The 19,505-nt window shown below is 42.5% G+C and overlaps 1 protein-coding gene across 1 annotated transcript in view; it reads right to left on the bottom strand.

Annotated features, from left to right (window-relative positions):
- The window catches only part of SNTG1 (syntrophin gamma 1), a 734,999-nt gene that overhangs the window by 13,666 nt on the left and 701,828 nt on the right, over nt 1-19,505 (bottom strand). Inside the window, exon 17 of the mRNA XM_030214286.1 lies at nt 13,273-13,383. Coding sequence (XP_030070146.1) covers nt 13,273-13,383 — 111 coding nt within the window. The remainder of the gene's footprint in view (nt 1-13,272; nt 13,384-19,505) is intronic.

Below are 19,505 nucleotides of genomic sequence, written 5' to 3'. Positions count from 1 at the left end.
TCTCTGTTTATATTATGCTGTCTTTAAAAGCCAAAACTGGATTTGTAATGTGTTAAAAAGTACCCTGGCTCTGTCTTCTATAGTAATGAGCCAGTTTCATTTTCTGCAGTGAAAATGGAACTCATTACATCACATTTGTCCTGTTTGTCTGTCCTAATTAGATTGTAAGCTCTGTCGAGCAGGGACTGTCCCTTCATGTTCAAGTGTACAGCGCTGCGTACGTCCAGTAGCACTATAGAAATGATAAGTAGTAGTAGTAGTAGTAGTAATTTACTTCATAATCTAAATATTCAGATATACTGTATGGCAATTCATCACAAACATGGTAAGCTATATCACGTTTTTTTTGGCTACATTAAAACATTTGGGTATAAAATAACCTTAGGTATATATGTGAAAATTAATTAGAGTATGTGCTAAAGGTCAACTTAGTTTGGGACCAGATAAATGAAAAGGTTATACCTTTTTTGTGTCAAAGGGAAAATGCTTATTTCATCTGTTCTTTAGGTTACTGTTTATATGCTGATATTGCACAGCAGCAAAATGGACACATTTAAATAACTTTTATTTGAATATTCAATTACAGTTAAATAGTTTAAATCTGTGGCTGAATATCTAAATCAAACCAAACAAAATTCATGGAATTAGATTTAGGAGAACAATTTGTGCAGACAGAACTGTTCACATAAATGATGTTAATGCATTAAATGGCTGATTGACATGTATTTAACAGCTTAGTTTTGTGTGAACAAAAATCGATTTTAACTTCCTGAATCTTATTGAATATTGGCCCCTTGAGTGGCAATCCTATAAAAGGGTGCCTACACTTAGACATCATATATGTGTGTAAGTTGTAGAAAACTGGCATGTACCCTCACATGTGTGCACATACACATTTAAATGTTGAGTATGCAGTTATGCACTATAATATACCAGTAGGAGTAAGACCCAAACTAGTGCAATACAGAGGATGTTTATATTATGTTAGTGAAAGCTGCCTCTCCAAATCCCAGATATACAAAGCCTATGCATTAAGAGAGCAAGGACTTTGACTGTTTAAACATGCCTAGGCAAGCCTGCTAAGGAAGATAGCTATGACCCTGTTAACATTGCAAATTGGCTGATGGAAGACTATGAAATGTGTAAGACTCTCAGTCACATTGACCCCCCCCCCCCCCCCCCCAAGACTGTTTAGAGCCAGAGTTCCAGGAAAAGCATCTAGAATGATGTCAAAAGACATGCCTGTGGTTTTATATAACAGGCATAGCCAATCAGCTATCATTAAGTGATCTAATCATTGGGAACATTGCTCTTGTCTTGAGGATATGTATAAGGGTGTCCACCTTATCAAAGTACTCTAACTACTATCTGCTAATCTCATCTCATCTTATCAGCTGAGCTCTTCATATCAACATCTCATCGATCCAGCCAGAGTTGGAACAACTGCAGCTATTCCCAAGGGAGAAGAGACTCACATGTCTGTCCAGATGGAATGAGTCCATTTCTGTAATTGTTTGGGTAACAACAAACAGGCAGTTTGCCAACAGGGAGTGTGTTTTGTTCTAGTAGCATTTAAAGAGCTATGATTTAATTTTCTTCTGCTGCAGTCCCAGCATTTATACATGCCATTTTCTTTCTGATTATTTCTGTCTTTATTCTTGTAAATATACTCATTTGTTATTATTATGCTTTATGCAAATAAATATTTGTTATTTCTAGTAGTTTTATGTTCCAGTTTAGTAGTAAACTGTAGAGATATGGTATAATCTGAGACCTACTGCCCAAGTTTAAAAACCTAGAGCCTAGATTTGAGGCCTAAGGGTTTGCTTGCTGAATGACTTAGGTCAAGGAGAATGGCCTGTTGCTTAAAAGAAGTTTCTAATTACAGGACAGTTGGCAGTGGAGAAATGAAACTGAACAACTGATAAGAGAAACGAAACTGATAAAAATAGCATGAAGCATACAACACCTATGGTAGGTGTGAAAGAATGGGAAGCTCAGAGGGGGTAGGTGTTAGAACATCTGCAGAAGAAGCTTCTGGAGAACATTTTGCGGTCAGGGTGTAATTTGATAAGCAAATTGATAAACGAGATCTATGAGAGCCCATAGAGTTCAATGCAGTCAAGAGAATATAAAAGCTGACAACGTTTGATGCAAGAGGGGAGAATTCCAGAGGCATGTCAGACCCAAGAGGTCGAGCCACATGGATCTCCTCCTGAAAGAACATATGCATGCATTGTAATCATGTATTACTTGGTGAGTATTAAAATAAACTTGTAATCTTTAGAACTAGAAACTGTCTCTCCTTCTCTTTCTTACTACACTCAGTGATGGAATCAGATGTATATGATAATAGATTTCCCCAGGTTCTATCTGACATTAGACAATCAGTCTAACAGATGAAACTTACAAGTTAGTTACTCTCTCTATACCAGAATATGATCAAACTCAGTAAGTAAAGAGGACCTAGAATATTATTATTTCCTAAGTTTCAGACTAACAGAAGACATGTACAAGTCTGATGGAATGAGATGGAGTCTAGAGGTCTTAATGAGGCAGCCTTAAGTCCCCCAGTACTCGGTAAAATGCCTGGTCCATTGTCACTGAGTACTGGTCTGCTGGTCAACTCCCCTAATAACACCTAGAAGAGGGGAATCTAGAATAGGACCATAAAATTTCAAAACATAGATAAGAAGTGAGAACTCAGGAATGCACACAAGAAACATGCTTATAATTTCCAGATTGCTACCATAATATAATATTGCAAGTCTCTACCTACACTTTCCCCTAGGGGCTAATTCAAATTACTGTCCTACTCCTCTATACCTATGTGTATATCTCCTATAGAGTGTAAGTGGAAAGCAGGCATTTATATGGGCGATGTCTGAGTGTGGCATAACTTATAGAATACTATGAGACAGTTTCAAAGTACTTAGACACACAAAGTACCGTGGAGGAGCATAATCGAACGGCGCTGGTGATCTATTGTGGCGGCGGCGCAACAGCTGGCCAGAACCATATTATCAAAAAAAGATGGCCGGCCATCTTTTGTTTCGATAATACCGTTGGAACCGGCCAAATGCCTTGGATTTAGCCGGGTTTGAGATGGCCGCTTTTGTTTTTCAGTGATAATGGAAGCTAAAAGCAGCCATCTCAACCCCGGCTACATCGAAGGCATTTGGTCGTGGGAGGAGCCAGCATTTGTAGTGCACTGGTCCCCATGACATGCCAGGACACCAACCGGGCACCCTAGGGGGCACTTCTAAAATGTTTTAAAAATACACAAATATCTCCCAGGTGCATAGCTCCCTTACCTTGGGTGCTAAGCCCCCAACCCCCCCCCAACCCACTCCCCACAACTCTACACCATTACCATAGACCTTATGGGTAAAGGGGGGCACCTACATGTGGGTACAGTGGGTTTTGGAGGGGGTTTGGAGGGGGTTTGGAGGGCTCAACACTTAGCACCACAAGTGTAACAGGTAGGGGGGGGGGGGCGGTGGATCTGGGTCTGCCTGTCTGAAGTGCACTGCACCCATTAAAAACTGCTCCAGGGACTTACATACTGCTGTCAGGGAGCTGGGTATCACATTTGAGGCTGGCAAAAAACGGGTTTTTTTTTTGTCTTTTTTTTGGGTGGGAGGGGGTTGGTAACCACTGGGGGAGTACGGGGCAGTGATCCCCGATTCCCTCTGGTGGTCATCTGGCCAGTTAGGACACCTTTTTGTGACTTGGTCGTGAAAATGAAAAGACCAAGTCACGCTGGCGAAATGCTTGTTAAAGCCGCTTTTTTTTTCCATTATGGGCTAAAGCCGGCCATCTGTTAACCCTGCCCATGCCCACCCATGTCCCGCCTTTGCTTCACTGCTGACACGCCCCCTTGAACTTTCGCCGGCTTCGCGACGGGAAAGTGGCGATGGTGTCAAAAAAGCAGCTTTCGATTATACCGATTTGGCCGCTTTTGAGAGATGGCCGGTGATCTCCCGATTTGTGTCGGAAGATTGCCGGCGATCTCTTTCAAATATAAGCGTGTTAGTAACCTATAGTATTTTGTGTGTCTAAGTACTTTGAAAATGAGCCCCTATACTATGTACATACAGTCCAAACATAGGGGGTAGATATCAAGCTGCATCACAGAAATAGCCCACTTTATTTGCCTCTTAGCATGTATTTAATGCAGATCACACTGCTATAATGCAGCGTTATTTAGGTTACCAAAGGGTAAAAAGTAATGAGATGCAAAGCATCCAAATGCATGCAAAAATACCTCATTACTATGTGATTTCTACAACATGATTTGCGGTGTACATTACAGCTAGAAAAATAACCCCAGCCAAAAGATGGGGTTATTTTGCCATTCCATTAGCATCAAGCCACATTTTAGAGGGGTTGCACATAGCATTTTATTATTTTATTTATTGCATTTGTATACCACATTTTCCCACCTATTTGCAGGCTCAGTCTGTGAGATGCTTCCTCCTTCAAGCACAAACCATCTTCAGGGGCACACCTCTCAAATAAGGCCCTCCAATAGAAGCTCCCCAATATGAAGACCTCTATTCTGAATCCTTCAAAGTATTAAACCCCCCACCTGATAGGCCCTTCCTCTCTCCATGAGTCTACCTGCAAAACTCCCTGATGTCTAGTGGGGCTGGGTAGGAGTGATCCCAAGTCACTGTTGACCTATCTGGTGCAAAGTTCAAAATGGTTCTGGTTAACCCTAGTGATAGTCTCACAGTGCTACTTAAGTACATAAGTACATATAAGTACATAAGTATTGCCATACTGGAACAGACCAAAGATCCATCAAGCCCAACATCCTGTTTCCAACAGTCACCAATCCAGGTCACAAATACCTGGCAAGATCTCAAAAAAGTACAATACATTTTTAAGTTGCTTATCCCAGAAATAAGCAGTGGATTTTTCCCCAAGTACATTTTAATAATGGTCTATGGACATTTCCTGTAGGAAGCTGTCCAAACCTTTCTAAAACCCTGCTAAGCTAACCGCCTTCACCACATTCTCTGGCAACGAATCCCAGAGTTTAATTACATGTTGCGTAAAGAAACATTTCCTACGATTCATTTTAAATTTACTACTTTGCAGCTTCATTCCATGCCCCCTAGTCCTAGTATTTTTGGAAAGAGTAAACAAACAATTCATGTCTACCCGTTCTACTCCACTCATTATTTTATAGACCTCTATCATATCTCCCCTCAGCCATCTTTTCTCCAAGCTGAAGAGTCCTAGCCACTTCAGCCTTTCCTCATAGGGAAGTCATCTCATCCCCTTTATTATTTTTGTCGCCCTTCTCTCTACCTTTTCTAGGGGTCATGTTTTGGTACAGCGAAGATACTTACCTGTAGCAGGTATTCTCCGAGGACAGCAGGCTGATTGTTCTCACATGTGGGTCAACATCCGCATCGGCCCATTTTGCAAGCAAAATATTTATAAAGTTTGGCCAGAGTCTTTTGGCGTGCATATAGCGCACACTGCGCATGCGCGGACTGATTTCCCGCCCATCGCGTGAGCACTTCTCTTCAGTTAAATCAAAGAGTATATAGAGAAATAAATAACAACTGCAAAGGGGAGGTAGGCGGGTTTGTGAGAACAATCAGCCTGCTGTCCTCGGAGAATACCTGCTACAGGTAAGTGTCTTCGCTTTCTCCGATGACAAGCAGGCTGCTTGTTCTTACATGTGGGGTATCCCTAGCACCCAGGCTCACTCAAAACAATGAACAGCGAGGACAAAACATAGATTGACCTGAAACCATAAACAACTAACTGAGAGTACAGCCTGGAACAGAACAAAAATGGGTCTAGGGGTTGGAATGAATCCTAAACCCCAAACAGATTCTGCAGCACCGACTGCCCAAACCGACTGTCGCGTCGGGTATCCTGCTGAATGCAGCAGTGAGATGTGACTGTGTGGACTGATGACCACGTTGCAGCCTTGCAAATCTCCTCAATGGAGGCTGACTTTAAGTGAGCCACTGACACAGCCATGGCTCTAACATTATGAGCCGTGACATGACCCTCTAGAGTCAGCCCAGCTTGGGCATAAGTGAAGGAAATGCAATCTGGTAGCCAATTTGTGATTGTGCGTTTTCCGATGGCGACTTCCCCCCTGTTGGGATCGAAAGAAACAAAAAAATCTGGATGGACTGTCTGAAGGGCTTTGTCCGCTCCACGTAAAAGGCCAATGCTCTCCTACAGTCCAAGGTATATAAACTGCTTTCGCTAGGGCGGGTTTGAGGACAGGAAAAAATGTTAGGAAAGACGACAGACTGGTTCAGATGGAACTCTGACACCACCTTTGGCAAAAACTTAGTGTGCATGCGGAGGACTACTCTGTTGTGATAGATCTTGATATAAGTAGCATGCACTGCCAAGGCCTAAAGCTCACTGACTCTACGAGCTGCAGTAACAGCCACCAAGAAAACGATCTTCCAGGTCAAATACTTCAGATGGCAGGAATTCAGTGGCTCAAAAGGAGCTTTCATCAGCTGGGTAAGAATGACGTTGAGATCCCATGACACTGGTGGAGGCTTGACTGGGGGCTTTGACAAAAGCAAACCTCTCATGAAGCAAACAACTAAAGGCTGTCCAGAGATAGGCTTACCCTCTACATGGCGATAATAAGCACTAATCGCACTAAGGTGAACCCTTACGGAGTTGGTCTTGAGACCAGACTCTGACAAGTGTAGAAGGTATTCAAGCAGGGTCTGTGTAGGACAAGAAAGAGGATCTAGGGCCTTGCTGTAACACCAGATGGCAAACCTCCTCCATTTGAAAGAGTAACACCTCTTCGTGGAATTTTTTCTGGAAGTAAGCAAGACTCGGGAGACACCCTCTGAAAGACCCAAGGAGGCAAATTCTAAGCTCTCAACATCCAGGCCGTGAGAGCCAGAGACTGGAGGTTAGGATGTAGAAGCAACCCCTCGTTCTGAGTGATGAGGGTTGGAAAACAGTCCAATCTCCACGGTTCTTCGGAGGACAACTCCAGAAGAAGAGGAAACCAAATCAGACGTGGCCAGAAGGGTGCAATCAGGATCATGGTTCCGCAGTCTTGCTTGAGTTTCAGCAAAGTCTTCACTACTAGAGGTAAGGGAGGATATGCATACAGAAGGCCTGTTCCCCAATGTTGGAGAAAGGCATCTGATGCTAGTCTGTTGTGGGCCTGAAGCCTGGAACAGAACTGAGGGACCTTGTGATTGATCTGAGTGGCAAAAAGATCCACCGAGGGGCTGACACACACTCGGAAGATCTTGTGGACTACGCCCATGTTCAGTGACCACTCATGAGGTTGCATTATCCTGCTCAACCAGTCGGCCAGACTGTTGTTAACGCCTGCCAGATAAGTGGCTTGTAGAAACATGCCATGACGGCGCGCCCACAGCCACATCTGAATGGCTTCCTGACACAGAGAGCGAGAACCAGTGCCCCCCTGCTTGTTGGTGTAATACATGGCAACCTGTTTGTCTGTCTGAATCAATACGATTTGGTTGGACAGCCGGTCTCTGAAAGCCTTTATAGCATTCTAGATTGCTCGCAATTCCAGGAGATTGATCTGAAGAACTTTTTCCTCAAAGGACTAGGCTCCTTGAGTGTGAAGCCCATCTACATGAACTCCCCACCCCAGGAGGGATGCATCCGTCGTCAGCACTTTTTGTGCCTGAGGAATTTGGAATGGATGTCCCAAGTCAAATTGGATCGAATCGTCCACCACTGCAGAGAATTCCGAAAGTCGGTGGACAGTTGAATTACATCCTCTAGACTCCCCGCAGCTTGGTACCACTGGGAAGCTAGGGTCCATTGAGCCGATCTCATGAGTAGGTGTGCTATGGGAATCACATGAACTGTGGAGGCCATGTGGCCCAGAAGCCTCAACATCTGCCGAGCCGTGACCTGTTAAGATGCTTGAGCTATGGACAACAGGGCTCCAATGAATTCCAACTTTTGGACTGGAGTGAGATGGGACTTGGGGTAATTGATCACGAACCCCAGTAGTTCTAGCACCTGAATAGTCATTCATACGGACTGCTGAGCGCCTGCCTTTGAGGTGCTTTTCACCAGCCAATCAACGAGATAAGGGAACACATGCACTCCCAGTCTGCGTAGCGACGCTGCGACTACTGCTAGGCACTTTGTGAATACTCTGGGTGCAGACGCCAGACCAAAAGGCAGCACACAGTACTGAAAGTGCTGAGTTCCCAGCCCAAATCGAAGATACTTCCTGTGAGCTGGAAGTATCAAGATGTGTGTGTGTAAGCATCCTTTAAGTCCAGAGAGCATAGCCAATCGTTCTCTTGAATCATGGGAAGAAGGGTGCCAGGGAAACCATCCTGAACTTTTCTCGAACTAGAAATGTGTTCAGGCCCCTTAGGTCTAGGATGGGACGCATCCTTCCTGTCTTCTTCTGCACAAGGAAGTACCTGGAATAGAATCCCAGCCCTTCTTCCCCTGGTGGAACGGGTTCGACCACACTGGCCTTTAGAAGGGTGGAGAGTTCCTCTGCAAGTACCTGCTTGTGCTGGGATCTGTAAGATTGAGCTCCCAGTGGGCAATTTGGAGGTTTGGATTCCAGATTGAGAGTGTATCCTAACTGGGCCATTTAAGAACCCACCGGTCGGAGGTTATGAGAGGCCACCTTTGGTGAAAAAACATCAACCTCCCCCCTACCGGTACGTAGTCCAGAATGGACACTTTTACCGAGGCTATGCTGAACTGGAGCCAGTCAAAAGCCCGTCCCTTGCTTTTGCTGGGAAACAGAATGGGCCTTAGTCGCACGCTGTTGACGAGAACGAGCATGCTGGGGTTGAGCCTGGGCAGGCTGCCAATAAGCAGGAGTGTACCTACACCTAGAATAGTTATAGGGGGCACTCATCCTCCCTCCAAAAATACTCCTAGATGAGGAGGCAGTAGCAGAAGGCGCCCGGTGGGAGAGAGAATCCATAGCATCATTATGCTTCTTGAATTGATCAACTAGATCCTCTACTTTTTCTCCAAAAAGATTGTCCCCCCGGCAAGGAACATCCGCCATCCGCTGCTGGACAGAATGATCCAGGTCAGAGACATGCAGCCAAGAGAGTCTGCATATCACTATACCTTGAGCAGTGATTCTGGATGTCATATCAAAAGTGTCAAAAGTACCCCTGGCCAGGAACTTGCGACAAGCCTTCTGCTGCCTGACCACCTGGCGAAAAGGCTCAGCCAGCTCCATAGGGGTGTCTCAACCAAGCTGGACAGTTCATGTATCAAGTCCTGCAAGTGTACGCTCGTGAAGAGTTGGTATGACTGGATCTTGGCAGCAAGCATAGCGGCCTGATACGTCTTCCTCCCAAAAGAATCAAGAATCCTAGCTTCTCTGCCTGGGAGTACCGAAGCATAGTCTCTAGTATTCCTGGCTTGCTTGAGGGCGGAGTCCACAACCATGGAATTGTGGGGTAACTGAGACCTTATCAACCCGGGTTCACCGTGGATCTGATACTGGGATTCAGCTTTTTTCAGGACCACGGGGCCAGACAGAGGGGCTGACCAGTTTTGCATAAGGACTTCCTTCAGTACCTTATGCAGAGAAACTGTCACAGCCTCTTTAGGTGGAGAAGAATAATCCAAGACCTCGAGCATCTCAGTCCTGGGCTCATCCTCAACCTCCACATGGAATGGAATAGCCGTAGCCATTTCCTGGACAAAAGAGGAAAAGGACAGACTCTCCGGTGAAGATAGTCTCCTTTCTAGTGGAGGGGAAGGATCAGAGGGAATCAGAGGGTTCTAGATGGTTTTCCGTAGTACTAAAGCATAACATGTAGTGCATTGAATGAAGGTCATATTTATGGGTTTCACAAGTATGAAAAGGTGAACTGTGTTAAGGGATATGAATAAATAGGATTGACCAATGTATGGTGTATTGAAGATACTTGTCTCTTGATTTTCCTGTATAGGGAGAGTTAACTTAGGGGTGGGTGGGTGGGAGAGGGGTGGGTAGGAAGGGACTATAGAGTCAGGATGAAGACAGAGATAGAGCAACTTTTAGAGGCCAGAAATGCTGCAAGTGAAAAGAAAGGGAGGTTTTCTTTTCTTTAACAAACACTTCATTTTGCTGAAATAGGTTTTTGTGCTAATTCAAGACTTTTGGTGCAAAGTTCCAACTACTAAATTAATAGTCTCTTTATAAATCCAAGGGTATTTACATATTTAGAGTATTCACCAGCTCTCCAATACCCATCCTTTCTAGCAGAACAATCCAATACTGTGGCTTCCCACTCCTTCCATGGCCAGCTGTCCTGCTGGGCTTTTACCCAGCCACTGGACCCACTCAGGTTCAGACCTTCCCATCTGTCCTTTACCTCCAGAAGTGCACTTCTTTAAGCTGCTGCCTCTGGCACTGAACAGGCTCTTCCTGTTCTGCTCCTGGGAGGTTAACCCTTTCTACCCACCCAGAGCGCTCCTCACAATTACTGCTTTTATCACCAGCAATTACTCCTTGGCTCAGCCTTAGGTTACTGGGCCTGATCAGGATACCCCATCTCCTCATGGATCCTTGCGGGAGTGAAGGCAACCAAAGCCCATATGCTCACTAATCCTATAATTTTTACAACCTTTAAACTCCACCGCAACTATGACACCCCTTGTCATTTATTCTGTCCTAATCCTCCCTCTGGGTTGGGCTCTTCACTCTCCCACTTATGCTGTTATCCCCCCCCAGTGAATCTATAGAGAGTTCTACACCATTCTAGTAATCCCCTGGGGAAATTCTCATATCTAATCTACAAGAGGATTACACACATTTAATTGCAGATTCATAATGTGCTCAAGATGATGCACTGCAAGTTATTTAACACAGTAGTATGGAAAGAGCAGATAAAAGGCAACTGCTCTTCCCTTTGCCCATCCACCTACTGACTACCATTTGGCAATGGAGAGAGGCTTTAGGTTGTGGTTTGTGGGGCAATAGAAGAGAAGCCAAAGCTGCAGCCTTAGCCACTTTCCATTACCCACCTGCCACTAGTAGCTGCAATTTTAACCCCTCTCCACTGCTAGACCCATCCACTCTCAGCAAACACAGCCACTCTTTGTTACTTACCCAGCTATACCAGCAGCAGCCTTGACTCACGTTCCCCCATCCACAGCAGTAGCTTCTGTATCTCTTCTCTACCCCCTCAAAAACAGTAGCTTCTCTAAATCCCCACTCCTTCTCCCCTCCCCCATAAAAGCAGCTTCTTAAAAATTTTTAAATGTATCCTATCAACAGGGCTGCTGGAGAACTGCCTCCTCAGCTAGAGCTCCAAGTATCCTCCTGATCGAGATGGGTCCATGTGGGCTACCTCTTCATGGTGGATACCCCAAAATGTCTCTCTCTCTCTCTCTCTCTGCCTCCCCCAGCATGCAAACACACGCACTCACAGCTTTCTCCTTGCATCACCCCAGCACACACACTCAAACATCCACCCTCCTCCCCTATAACCCTCTTTATGCCTCCCGCAGTAAACATGCACACCCCTATCTCTCTCTCTCTCTGCCTCTTTCCCAGTACACACACTAACCCATAGATTTCTGTCAATCCTCCTGTGGAATACACTCTCCCCCCCCCCCCCCCCATAGTTATCTTCCAATCATGGCCCCCTAAAACTGAATTCTCAATATTGCTCTCTAGTTTTTTTAATCTTCTCTACCTGCACATACCTCCCTAGTTCTTGTACCCCAGCACACTTACATAAGTCCACGTTCCCTCTCTCCCTGCCTCTGCCTCTCCTTCTTTCTCTCCCTCTCCCTCCAGCGTACAGACACCCAGTTGTGCATAAGGGCTTTAGGTCAGATTCTCGAAATGTCTTGGGCGCCGGAAAAAATCTGTTAACAATGCTATTTAATAAAGGGTGCTCTGGGATGATCACCCTGTATTGAATAGCACTTAGTGCGGATTTCTGTGCCCAACTTTTGGTATGAGTACTTATGCCTGCTAAAACCTGGTGTAAATCCTGGCGCTTACTTTGGATACTAATCTCTGTTATTCTATACCACTACACTTAAACTCTTGTGAATGTCTCTGTATATCCTATGGCCACATTCCCTTTTGAGTTGCAAACAATGAAATTTAGGTACCTATTGTTATAAAATAGCATGCAGCAAGATCCACATACAAATAATAAATTGTGCTAATTGTTTGTTAACTCTGATAAATAAATTATTGGAGCTCATTAACTAATTATTTTGCACGCAGATGTGGGATCCATGCCCAATTTTGGGCACCCATTACAGAATCCAAGGGATTATGCGCAAGTGAAAGGGGGCCTGGACCTTGTTGGAGAATGGGCAGGACACAAAGATACACATGTAACTTACAGAATATTGTAAGTTGTGCATGAAGTGTGCTGCACTTATGTGCCATCAGTTGTGTCATGTCAATGGCTAGCATAACTGATGACTTTGATATGTCAGGAGCTGAAATGGTGGGTTACACTAGTATTCTATAATGGCATTTTGGTGTCAAAATGCTATTGTAGAAGTGATACTTAGTGCATGCCAATGGGGCACCTAACATGTGGCATCTAGTTATAGGATTGCCACCCAAATTTCTGTTTCTTACAATTTAGCAAAACAAGAGCTCATTTAACCCTTCCCTCTTTGCATGAGGAGTTATAATTATGCTAACTAATACTCTAAAATGTCTTGTTTGTACTTTTTCTTATATAATAATTCTCACCTCCAACGTTCTGACTTGCCTGGGACTGTGGCTCATTCCGAGTTGGTCTGCTAGGCTCCGTAGATCAGGCTGACATCACCGTAGCCATTATGATGTCAACTTCAGAACCCGGGGGAAAAAGCATGCCTCACAGCTGATCCATGTCCAGAGGAGGGTCGCTGGACATAGGTGGCTGAAGGGGGGGCAGAGGAGAGAGGAGGGTCGCTGGACATGGGTGGCTGGAGGGGGGGAAGGGGAGAGAGGAGGGTCGCTCGACATGGGTGGCTGCAGGTGGGGCAGGGGGTCGCTGGACAAGGATGGCTGGAGGGGGGGCAGGGGAGAGAGGAGGGTCGCTGAACATGGGTGGCTGCAGTGGGTGCAGGGGGAGAGAGGAGGGTCGCTGGACATGGGTGGCTGCAGGGTAGCCGAGGAAAACCTTGCTAGCGCCCATTTCATTTCTGTCAGAAACGGGCCTTTTTTACTAGTTTTTAAATAAAGTTAAATTAGTTTGGCAACATTCTTGTTTAATAAGCTTTAATTAACTTGCTGATCTGGCTTAATAGTTGAATAAACTAATAGCATAAGTTTACCTTTGCTTCAATTTGCTTAGTATCTGGATTTTGAAACAAAAACTTAATTTTGCTCTTTCCATCATCTGATGAGCCTTTCAGTTGGGAAAACTTGTACCGCCAAAGTACAGCCTAAACAAAACAGAAACACAGAGACATACAAATAAGCATTGTAAGTAAAAAAAAAAAATGCACACAATACAGTAAATTGGATCAATTCTGCATAGAATTTCTGAGACTGAATTCCAATTCAAAGTACTTAAAAAAATACTCATCAACCTATCTGGTGAAGTCCTGTCAATGTCTTTGACTCTGGGAATGCATGAAGGTTTACAAATGCAGTATGACAAAAGATAAGAACATTATTTCACCCACTCTTTATCATAGCTACTTAGAACTGGGTAAAATGAAGCACAGAAAGAGGAAGACTTTTTACTTAAGGTCACAGTGACAGTGAGTGGCAAAGCATAAATTAACCATCACGAGCCAAATGATTTCTTCTGAATCATAAATAGATTTTCAAAGGGGCTCATTCATTTATTGGCTGCTGTTAAAGATATAGGTACCCTATTCATGGACTGACACCAGCATTATGAGATAATTAAATAAGTGGGTGTATGCATTTAGGCACCTTGGGGCTTCATGGTAGGAGCCTATTCTATGACTGGAACGAGGTGCTCAAGTTCCATTACAGAATAGTAGCATAACCCGGAATCAGTACTCCTAACAATTAGGAGCCCCTAGAGCTGGTGTAAGTGAGGGAACCTAAATGTTATTCTCTAAGTTCCCACATGTAAGATGGAGCCTTGCCTTTGTCCCACCTATGATTGGGCTCTGGGGATCCATTGCTGTTGTGTCCAGCATAGGGTTGGATTTGTGGGAGATTGGAATTGAATGGGGGGGGGGGGACATAAGAGGATCAGCCATAATGGGGAGTGATCAGGTGAGATGATGGATCAGTCATAATGATATCAGAGAGCAATCAGACATAATGGAAGGGATGGGGGGGGGGGGTTAGAACTCTTGGTAGAGGGTGGGATAGGGATTTGGACCCACTAGTGAGGTAGTAGGGGGAAAGAAGGGTTTGGAGGTGCACCATCATGGCTTTTGAGGATATAGGAACTCTGAATGGAGTGGGTGCAGTAAATGTCTTATGCTATAGATGCAGAGCAGATTCTGGGCATGATCTGTTTTATGTTAACATAGGGTAAGTATAAACAGTTACTGATCCTGCGAAAAAGAGCCTCCTGGACTAGATAGCTAGCCTAACTCTTGACATGAAGTTTTTTTGGGCATGGACTCCTTCTGCAATAGGGAATGAACATTTATATTTAAGCCAAGCCTAGTTCCATCCAAACACACCAGGACTATGCCCCCTTGCCAGAAGCATATTTGTCAATTTTAGATGTTTGTATCCTGGCTTTGTAAATGGATGTCAATGTGCTAATTTATGAATGACTGAAACATAAATTGTGCTTCTAAAGTAAGCAATATTAACTAATAATGGGAAAACTTTTAAACAAAGTACAAACTCTTTAATCAAACCCTAACGTACTCCCTGTTGTTCAATCAATACAACTTTACCTAAGTTTTTCAATTTCTTTAATATATAAGTATAAACAATACAAGACATACAACCCCAAAGTACCCTCAGTACTCCTAAAGATCTCCCCAAACCAATTCTAATCCCTCACACATATACATACTCCGTATCCCAGCTGTTGTTAAATACGCATAGATAAATACAAGTAAATACAGCTTTCATAGTCACTTTCTTCTCTGCTGCATATTCCAGAATCCAGAGCCAAAAAGCTCAAATGACTGTCCTTTATGACTGTCCTTTTAAATGTTCAGCATAATAACTGTATCCTTATATCTGGTATGGTACTGCGTCAGTCAAAGGACCTAATCAGTCAAACTTCAAATGCTGGCATCACTCCATGCTGTTAAGGAGCTTCATAGTTTAAGCGTCAAAATATATAATCCATTGTGTGATGTGAACGTCAGTGATTCAAGGATGCGGCTGCTGAGGGCACCTTCAGCGCGTCCTCAATCAGAACATACTCTCATTCTCGGTTCTCAACGCAAGACCGCATTTCACTCTTGGCTTCCTCAGGAAAACCACAACCAACAACCTAAAAAAACACACATAACATTCCTATGTACAATAACCTCAACAAACTTTACTACAACTCCATATAAACTCATTTAACTAGCGTTTTATATCCACTGATAGTAATTTCTCATTTGGCAGCTTACCCAGCAGGCTGTTTCCCAAATCTACGTAGTCAGGAAATGACGACGCTCACTTTCCAACCCATGCTAGCGGTCCTAAAGTATCCAAACAGGCCACACCCACTATGTACGTCAGAACCTTATATCCACTCCACCTCAAGATTTAACCCTAGAGGCGCCACGGTTCTCCATTGGAAAATGAAGCGCTGTTCAATATTGAACAGATGATCGCTCACATTACCTCCGCGATCCGACAAAGGAACCTGCACCAGCACTAGGCATTTAATATCTTCAATTGTGTGCTTATGTTCCACCCAGTGAGCGACCAAGTAAGCACCATAGTGTTGGAGGTTACAATGTTGTATGTTTAGTTCTTAATAATTCACTTTAATAATCCATCTCTATAGTTGGTTTGATGTTTATTAAATAATAATTTGATGTTATGATTTTCTGAAGGTAAATGGCACTATTGTTATGCTTCTCCCTAATTCAGCCCTTGACAGGTAAAACACAGGTATTTTGGAGTATGTGTAATATCTGGTTTGCACTGCAGTATAAGAATTGTTGCATAAGTTAAATGGAAAATTTGATATATCTTATAAACTGATAAGTAATATATGTGCAATAAGAATAATTATATGGTGTCTGGGTGTTACATAAGTACATAAGTAATGCCACACTGGGAAAAGACCAACGGTCCATCGAGTCCAGCATCCTATCCACGACAGTGGCCAATCCAGGCCAAGGGCACCTGGCAAGCTTCCCAAACGTACAAACATTCTATACATGTTATTCCTGGAATTGTGGATTTTTCCCAAGTCCATTTAGTAGCGGTTTATGGACTTGTCCTTTAGGAAACTGTCTAACCCCTTTTTAAACTCTGCCAAGCTAACCGCCTTCACCACGTTCTCCAGCAACGAATTCCAGAGTTTAATTACGCGTTGGGTGAAGAAAAATTTTCTCTGATTTGTTTTAAATTTACTACACTATAGTTTCATCGCATGCCCCCTAGTCCTAGTATTTTTGGAAAGCGTGAACAGACGCTTCACATCCACCTGTAATGATCATGTATGATTCATTACAAAATATTAACTGATGTATGAGCATGTTATATGGCTGAAAACTGATTGGTCTAGGTTCCTTTGTATATTTATTGATAACCACTTTCCTGGGATTGTGTTTTCAATATATACATCTGTACATTTGTTTTTAGTGTATAATTCCACTGTATTCTGATCTATCTCATATATACAGTATATGTATATTCATTGTGAATATAAAAAAACAGACAGGCTTTGCAATTGATGATGGAATAATATATAACACATGATCCTAACTTTCTATATACTGTTTTGTGGCAACTATACTTTGCAATAAGAAAAAAAACAACTTTTAATTAATCTGATTATATTCCACAACTTCTATTTCAACTACTCAACTTTGCTTAACCACTTGTATAGAAAATAGTATCAACTAGGAACAATGTAATGTGCAAGTAACAAACAGCTACTGATTAGGGATATGCCTTTGTTTTAAAATGAATGGGAAAATGAAACAAAGGAGTCAATTTTGCATCACTTTAAATGAGATGAATTAGCATTGGTCCTCAATGAACTGAAAATCAGTTGTCATTAATTTTCATTGCCAGTATATTTTATATGACAAAGACACAGCATTTGTTTTTGTAAACAGAGCAGTCACATTGGGAAGGGATAAGGAAGAAGCAAGAGTCACTTGATCTATCATGTTGGAACTTTTTGACAAGCAGCCTACCATGACAATTCCAGCTTCACTTTTTCCAAATCTTCAAGGCTGATGGTGCTTTGTGTTACATTTCACATAGAAAAGTTATAAAGAAGACAAATGCTTGCTTAAATTTTTTTTTTTTCTGAAGTGAGAGTTGAAAAAATAAGCAGCTAGGTCAAAGTGATGAAACATTGCTATGGCTGTGACAGGCAAGCACACACTCTGAAGGCAATTCTAGAAAGAGTCGCCTACATTTAGGTACCTACAATATACCTATTCTATAAAGTATGTATGTATTTTTCTTAAATAGAATATCAATGTAACATCTCTTTTGTGAGCATCCCTGAGTCCAGAGCCCAACCAAGAAGGCTTCCTCCTTTGGAAAACTCCATCAGTCCCTTAAGTGTTTATGGCTCCTGCTGCCTCCATCTAGGATAGAAAGGTGCTAACGGGTAAGATTTCCCTCCCTTCTTCTCAGGAAAATCCAAACAATTACCACTGTAAGTTTAGCTCCATTAGGATCTCAGCTCTCTATCATCTGTGATTTACACTGACAGTTTTTGTTGTTGTTGTTGTTCAGAGGAATCTTTCTATTTTAACTCCTTTCGAACCAAGACCAGCATATTTAGCATTTTGAGATAGAGAATGACACAGGGATGGGGACATGTGGTTAACAGCAGGGGCAGAGCAAAGACAGAGCCCACGGGTCGGGGTGGAGACCGTGACAAAATCCAGGGGGACGGTGACAAAATTTGTCCCTTTGTCATTCTGTAAAAACATAAGACTATCCTTAAATAGGCTGTTCCAACTTGATGGAACAGCATTTATAAAATGCTAGTATCAATATGTAAAAACTTAATACATCTTTGACAACTGACAACCGAATTCAATGATAAAAAAAACTGCAGAAGCTGCTTTTGAATTTAAATGAAGTACTATTAAATTACATCATTTTTGTATTGTCTGCCTTTGATGTGGCAACAAATTCTTGACTGCTCATCAGACACCTACCATCTGCCATTCCTTCCATCAAGTGCCCAGTTGCTCAAGCATCTTACTGTTACTGCAACAGATTCATCCATTGTTGCTGGCATCAAGGAGCATTTCCAACACTTAATTGACACTTACTTTTCCTGTTCATCCATTACACAGTGTTGGTTCTCTTCTACACCCACGTCTGCAAGACAATCCAATTTTCTTCCCAAATGATATAAAAACAAGGGCAACCAAAATTTTGAGAAGGCTATACAAAAATGGAAATTGATACAGCAAATGAAGTTCTACAGGAGTAGGAAACAGTTAAGATTTTGAAAATGATAACAGACCAGAAAAATTTGAACAAAATTAATATTATTACAGATGATTAATATCGAGATTGTTGTTTTCCCAGAGTTCCGGGTATGACTCCTAAAGTTTTTTCCTCTGAAATAATTCCTCTTAGTATATTAATTCTAAAGGAGTGAAGCCTGTGAAACTGGGATTACCTTAATCAGTGGGAATTGGATTAGAGATTCAAGTGTTTGTATTGTTAAATAATTTCTGGTTTTAAAAGAGAAAAAAAAATGAAATCAGGTGTATTATTTCCACTAATATTGGACAATAAGTATGTTTCCAACAAAATAAATTGACTATACACCATTTTGGGTTTGAAGAAGCCAACCAGATGATCAATGTGGAATAATGATTCGGAAAAATAATAACTGGGGATAATCAGGTTACTACCACGTTTTCTTTGTTTACTACTGTTTAATTGATCTCCTTGTCTTGTTTCACTCTCCCTATTTTGTGGTCTAAGGAAGAGTATAGAATTACCTGATTGAAATAATTCTTGTGTGTTATTTTCTCTGTATTTCTGGCAAAACAAAAAAAAAAAGAAAGAAAAAAACAAAACAAAAATGGAAGGCTTGAGTCCATCAGCATAAACAACTCAGGATCCTCCACAATCCACGTTCCCAGAAAGTGTCACATTTGTGAAAGAGCCCTCCTCCAAAAGAATGAAAATAGATGTTAGCAGTTTTATGAGCGACTTTTATGGAACAATGCCTCCTTTGAAGACTATTGTTAATGAATTGGACAGCTATTTATGTTCAAGTGACACAATGTTTTATTTTGGGGAAAAATAAGCAAATGTGCTGTCCAAAACTGGCAAAATTTGCATGGGGGATCATCTGCATTCCTGCTACTAGCATGTATTCTGAGAGGACATTTTCTATTGCGGGAAGGACTATGGAAGACAGGAAAGCTAGACTGACTCCTGAGATTGTTGATGACTT

Source organism: Microcaecilia unicolor, chromosome 1 (genome assembly GCF_901765095.1).
Source record: "Microcaecilia unicolor chromosome 1, aMicUni1.1, whole genome shotgun sequence".
Classification (NCBI taxonomy): Eukaryota; Metazoa; Chordata; class Amphibia; order Gymnophiona; family Siphonopidae; genus Microcaecilia; species Microcaecilia unicolor.
This window is presented reverse-complemented; position numbering and strand designations above follow the sequence as displayed.